This window comes from Coenobita brevimanus, chromosome 97 (genome assembly GCF_032717465.1).
Source record: "Coenobita brevimanus isolate Jiangsu-jjx chromosome 97, ASM3271746v2, whole genome shotgun sequence".
NCBI lineage: Eukaryota > Metazoa > Arthropoda > Malacostraca > Decapoda > Coenobitidae > Coenobita > Coenobita brevimanus.
In genome coordinates this window covers 29484283-29491086 of record NC_137050.1, presented here as the reverse complement: position 1 = coordinate 29491086, position 6804 = coordinate 29484283, and the positions used below count along the sequence as shown (strand labels likewise).

At 43.8% G+C, this 6804-nt stretch overlaps 1 protein-coding gene across 1 annotated transcript in view; it reads right to left on the bottom strand.

The window, feature by feature from the left end:
• The window catches only part of LOC145413640 (uncharacterized), a 48491-nt gene extending 42018 nt beyond the window's left edge, over window positions 1-6473 (bottom strand). Inside the window, exon 1 of the mRNA XM_080283299.1 lies at window positions 6163-6473. Within this exon, the coding sequence (XP_080139425.1) occupies window positions 6163-6473 (311 nt within the window). The remainder of the gene's footprint in view (window positions 1-6162) is intronic.
• Between the last annotated feature and the right edge of the window lie 331 nt (window positions 6474-6804).

The following is a 6804-nucleotide window of genomic DNA, read 5'->3' as shown; positions in this document are numbered from 1 at the left end:
TCAGTGTGTTAGTTGATTTGAGGAAGGTGTGGCGATTTGATCATATTATTACTGAACTCCGCTACCATTTTTTTTTTTTTTTTTTTTTTTTCAAATAACAGAACAGATGCGGGAGAAACAAATGAATAAAAAAAAAAAAATCCATACAGCAGATTACTGGCGTCCTCCATTCATAAAAACTCTGTAACAGTTGAACTTGAACAGCTGTACAGTAGGTTGAAGTTTGGGGGGAAACAACTCAGGAGAAGCAAATTCCAGAGAGATGCAGTTCGGGGAATAAAAGACTTCTAATAGGTAGAAGTTCTGCAGTATGGCTGTGGGACATTCCAGTCATGAGCGCTACTAGATGCCCGGGTAGCACGAGGGAAGGCATGGAGAGGTGATGCAACTTCGCCTGAGCATTTGCCATAAAAGTATCTGTAAAATAATGCAAGGGAGGCAACATTCCTTCTTACCTGTAGGGGAGGTAGTTTATTTGTAATGGCAGGGTTGTTAATAATTCCAACAGCTTTGTTCTGAATTTTGTCTGGTTGTTTTAGTGCAACCTCTGCACATCCATTCCGCAAGGGTGAGCAATATTCTAACTGAGAGTGCACATGACTCATAGCTAACTGCTCGCTAGTGAAGATAAGTTACGGACTTTGTACAATAATCCAAGTTTCTTCGAGGCGGTTTTAGCAAGTGGTCCGACATTAGAGGTCCAGCTGAGGGCTTTGTTAAGTGAAACACCGGGAATTTCAATACTTTTGGAAATGGGAATATTTGTAGCATTGAAGGTAATATACGAATTGGGCAATAAACATAAACAGAGGCAAGGAAATGTAATAACGTGTGCAGGAAAATCAATACAAAGCTCCTTATTTTTGCAGCCAGTTCATCTTTTGTGGGCTTGTTAGTCTTCTCGCCATCTTCTCCGTGTTAATTAATAGCCATGGACGTCTAACAATAGCAATATAAACGATAGCGGTGATTGTACTGTTTGGTGAATAAATAACGGATGAATTTATACTATGGATGCCCACTTTCCAACACCCTATTTATTTTATGTGTTTATTTATTGGTTGTGTGAGGTGGTGTTCTGCTGAATGAAAGTTATTGAATGAATTGGTTGACGGTATTCACGAGTGGAGAAGTGGAGTATGAGTGGCCTGGTGGTTGAGTGTGGTTCTTGTCCCGGCCGGAGTGAGAGTAGAGCCATAGAGCCGTGCGCATATAGACTCTATCCCTAACAGGTGAAGGTAGGTTTGTCAATCATGTAATGCCGTACGGGGGTTAGGCTGGTCATTTACTCTTTGTCCTATATCGCTTCTACCCTATAACTTGGCCCCGATTTACGTCCTTTCGCAGCTTATTTCACGTAGCAAAGTGGCAGAAAAAAACAAGGCTACGACTCTATATCCTTTCCATGGCAGCACTTCATAATGTCCTATACCATGTTTAACTTGGCCCTGAGTTTCGTCCTTTCACAGCTTATTTCACGTAGCTCAGTGGCAGAAATGGACAAGGCTGCTGCCCTACCTCCTTACCATAGCACTTCTTCGTGACCACATCATATTCTAGTATTAATCTAGTATTACAACTCGGCCCTCAAGATGGAGAGATCTCAAGTTTTGGTCCAAGTTAGAGTAAAGGCGGTATAGCCGCGAGCCCTGCACCTTGAGGGGGAGGGGGGGTAATAAGGGATTGCATTTATCATTTCTATATCACAAAATCGGCCATGCAGAGAATAGTATGGGGATTTGATTTTCCTTGAGTCGATCTTCCGCAAACTCACCGTCACGTCGTAAACAGAAAAATGAAAGCGCTGTGTACACATATTTAAATGAGATAATCATAGAATGCTTCAATATAGACGGCTCGGTATTAGGACCGTAGTCTCGATAATAAGAGACCTCATAACGCCTCCTCTTCAGCGATTTATTTTGCATATTACGCTTTGATATCGTCTTATATGCTACTGCTGCAAGATATATTAGTATTATGAGGATATAAATCACATACAAGGATTAAACCAAAGTGCAAAAAAAAAAAAAAAAAAAAAAAAAAAATCGCTAGGGTATAACGACTATCAGAAAAAAAAGTGCTTAACATTATTTCTGTCAGTAGCTAACCGTAATGGGGACGTGTATCGTGAAAGTTGGTTAAGCTCTTTTATAAATAGGGCCATCAGTTGCATATTAAACAGTAGTATCTCGACTACACACACACACACACACACACACACACACACACACACACACACACACACACACACACACACACACACACACACACACACACACACACACACACACACACACACACACACACACACACACACACACACACACACACACGAATATATAAAGACAGATAGATAAAGTAGAAGGTAAAAAAAAAAAACAGTGGTGAGCGTAGACAGGCCAGTGATATCAGCGGGACCTTGATACAGATACGGTGCTGCTCTCACCACGCGAGAAACAGAATTTATAAGCACTCCTAAGCCTAAGTTGTGTGTAAAGTTGCGTGTGTATGCGTTTTTCGTCATTCATGTACCTGCCAAACACATCGCAATCGCATGAGAATGAATATTAATGTGGAAAGAAAACATAAAACCAAATGCTCCATGTTAAATGTTATAAAGACTTGCGTATCGGAAAAATTAGTTGGTTTCATTTATAAAGCTGACCACAAGCGCGTTATCTCTGCCACCCCAGACTCCACTTTCACTCTCACTTTCCCCACCGCGTTTCCTCACTCACTGGAATATTGCAATACAGTATGTTCACTTTAAATTGGCCTAAAGTTGCCATCTCTCCATCTTCAATTCTGTACCGTAACATGAGATTAACACTACATGGCGCTAGTCACGAAGAAGTGTTATAAGAAGGATATACAGCCGTGGTATTGCCTTTTCTGCCATTGAGCTACGGGACTAAGCTTCTAAAGGACGAAAATCTCCGCCAAGTTAAGGTGAACAGACTATAATACCTAGCCAGTCGTCATCATCATTCTAGCATCCCGTAAAATACACATACACACGCCCTTCAAGAACTGCATGTAAACATTAATCTTTTTTTTTTTTTTTTAACGAGGGTCATTTGTGTGGTCATATTACCGGTACACACACACACACACACACACACACACACACACACACACACACACACAAAGCTACATTTTTCAGGAAGCGAGTGTATATGGTTGTCAGTTTTTTTTTTTTTCTAATTGTTTCTTGAAAGGAACTGTCGAACTGATAAGGCGAATCTTTTTTTTCATCCTTGCTGTTTCTTTGCTTGTATACCACCTTCACTGTTATCACCACTGCCAAGTCATGACCATCACAGCTACCGCCACCATTATTACTGGCACCATTTCCACCACCTGCATAATTATTAGTCACCACAGCCTTTGCTATCACCATCAGTCTCATTATAACTGCTACCATTTCCACCAGTAATATTTTTATCACCACTAAAATTACCACCATCACGACCATAACAACCACCGCTCCTTCCAGCACCGTCTTTCCCGTTCCAACCCACCACCACCCCGCACCACCGTATAATTTATCACACCTTCCAAAACTTCCCTAGACTGCGTGAATTGTTCCTCTAAGACCCCTAGCTGCCGTGAGATTAACCGCGACAGACCAGCTCATACCGTAGCCCTTATCTTTCACTATTTTACACTCAGAATATACTTGTGATTCGATTAACACTCCTAGCCCGAGGACGTATTCATGCCCGTCGACCATTTTATTTATTTTTATATTATTTAGAGGACCCTGAGAGAGAAAAGTTTATGGACGTCGCATAATATCACCAGTTTGAAAAAAGATTATCCCTCGCCAGTATAAAAGAGAATAGGATGAAGAAGAAGAAGACAAAAGCAGAAGACAGAGGAGAGCAAGAAAAGAAAGAAAGAAAATAGGAAGAACAGAGTTAGCTTACTTTCTCTTCGCTTTCAGGTTGTCGTCGTAATCCCCCGCCCCCGTTTGCGAATAGTTTTAGTCGTCATGGCGATTATTTAAAAGCAGATGTAGAGTTTGTCAGCAGTGCACAGTGTATATTTCAAACTTCCGATCAGTGTGTGTGTGTGTGTGTGTGTGTGTGTGTGTGTGTGTGTGTGTGTGTGTGTGTGTGTGTGAATTGACAGATTGGAATAAAATGGTAATGATGCCGCTGGTGATGGTGATAAAGAGCGTGGTAAAGGCGGTGAAATTTTATGAGAAAATGGTGAAAGATGTTACCCTACTTCATCTTTGCTACGTGAGAGTGACGGACATGTTGAGTGCACAGAGCTTCCCTCAGTGGTTTGGCCAAGAATATGTTATCTCTTAGGGTTGGTCTCTCGGTAGGGGTTATCCTGTGTTATTCACCTGCATTCTCTCTCTCTCTCTCTCTCTCTCTCTCTCAGCATGAGACAGGTGTAAAGGAGCAGTGTGAGAGACATGAAAATGATGCGAGAGACAGGTGTTAGGAGAGTGGTGTGAGAAACAGGGGGAAGGAGAGGAGAGTGGCGTGTGAGACAAGTGTAGGGAGACTGGTATGGTCAGCTATAAGTTGAGTGGTGTGCGAGACAGGTGCGTGGAGAGCGGTGTGAGAGGCAGGCGTAAGGAGTGTGGTGTGAGAGATAGGAGTATGGGGAGTGGTGTGTGAGGTATAGGAGCAAGGATAGTGGTGTGCGAGAGAAGTGTAAGGGTAGTGGTATGCGAGACAGGTGTAAGGAGAGTGGTATGATCAGGCATAAGGAGAGTGGTGCGAGAGACAGAGAGCGTGGTGTGTGAGGTGTAAGGAGTGTTGTATGATAGTTGTAAAGAGTGTAGTATTAATAAGATAGACTGACGCAATAAGTGTAGTAATCAAGCGTAAATGATGCAGGGGAGAGAGAGAGAGAGAGAGAGAGAGACGTAACATGCGACAGTTCTCATGGCAGACGCGTGCATTGTAGAAGCCATGACACGTGTGAGATAAAATTTTATGAGCTTAAGTGGAGAGCAATATGATACGGGAGCACAAAGAAAAACGGAGAGCTGAGTGAGGGGTAAGCGGATAATTGCTGTAGGAGACACGCAACACGTGCAACAGGTGTCAGAGAGAGAGAGAGAGAAGAGAGAGAGAGTTTAGGTTAATAATCCTTGTACATATATCCGAGGTTAGGAATTAATAAAGCAAGGTTCCAGCTCCTCCAACCCGCCTGAACATTACTAGCATGAGTACCACGATCTCGAAGCGTTCTGGCACAGCTCTGAGGCCTTGTGAATGAACTGCACGCTCATGTCATGTCAGGAAGTGTAAAAGAGATAGATATGACAGTTTTGATGTAAGCTGTGTAATATGGTGCGAAATGGACAAAAACATTTTTTTTTTCTCCCCCGAGCGTGTGGGTCGCAACAATCGTAAGCTATAGTTTCAGCTCACCCTTTTATCCTACCCATGGCTGGAGGGAAGTCATAACCAGGGACTCACACCGGAAGAAGACCTATTATCGGTAGTCAGAAGCTTTTCCAGACTTTACAGGCAGCAGAGTCAGTGCCATCATTTTTCGAGTATAGTCTAACAAAGCTTCGCACAAGCACCTTGACACTGAACACCTGGTCTTCGTTTGGTATGAAACCCTGAATGCTTTCTCTCAGCCAGGGTAGGGGTAAAAGGTGGGCAGAAGTAATGTCATGAGCATACAGGTGTGCTTGACAGGTGCGAGGAAAGTACAGTCAAGGACAAATGTTCGCCTATTTGTCTAGTGCGTCATTTCGCATTCAGGCCACGTCCGTCACTTTCCTCCCCGACGCGTCATATCAGAGAGGTTAACCCATCGGTAAAGAAATATTGTAAGACTCTCTCAGCTTAGGAATATTATGTAACCGAGGGAAGTGAGAAGTAGATGAGATGAAATATTAGCGAACATTTGTTCCCCACCGTACAGACTCATGATGGGTGTATAAGGATGAATACTTAACACTACGGTACAGCTGTGGACATTAATATTACTCCTGTTTTTAGTCTGACAATTACGGAACTTATATGATATTCTGAAAAGTTAATTGAGCTGTTAAAACCACTTTAAAGGGTACCGAAAATCATTGTTCGTTGCCTCATACTTTATCGTTCTGGAGTGTATCAGTATTTATGTCCGCAGCTGTACACGAAGGAGGCATCGGAAGGAGTTCGGGTGACCTACTTGTTAGCCAGAGGTATCTTGGACCAGTCGTAGTCTTCCAGGATCTTGGTGACGGCGTCGCTGATTTCACCGGAGAAGGTATTGTTGACGCCGCCGGACATCAGTACAGAAGCTACGTCCGCGTCCTCGCTATTCACCAGACCCACAGGGGGGTTGGGAGCAGGGGCTTGGGGGACAGGGTTGTGGTGGTGGTAGGTCTTGGCCACGCTGCTGCTGTCGGGAAGCACGGGCGGTCGGGAGGACGAGAGGTCGGTGCTCCCTCCGCCCTCGCCCAGCAGCGGGGACACTCTTTCCTTCTTCACAGATTCCATTTTTTTCCAGTCCTGTTATAGCCTGGGGCTTAACTCAGCGGGGCTCCAGACGCTGCCAGAAACCCCCCCTAGTGTGAGCGACAATCCCGCACTTCACCCGCGGCACCACGGTATTGTCAGCAGGAACAAAAGCCTCTCAGTTCAGTCCGGTGACGTATTTCTCATTTTAATCAGACCACCACCAGACGATTTCCTTTGGCTTGTAAAGCGGGAACTATTGCAGTGAAGGGGTTAATGAAGACTATATCAAATCCCTTCAGTTCCAAAAGTCTCTCCGAACCCAAATAAAGTCGTCTGGAGACAGAGAAAAAATGACGTTTTGGGGCGGCAC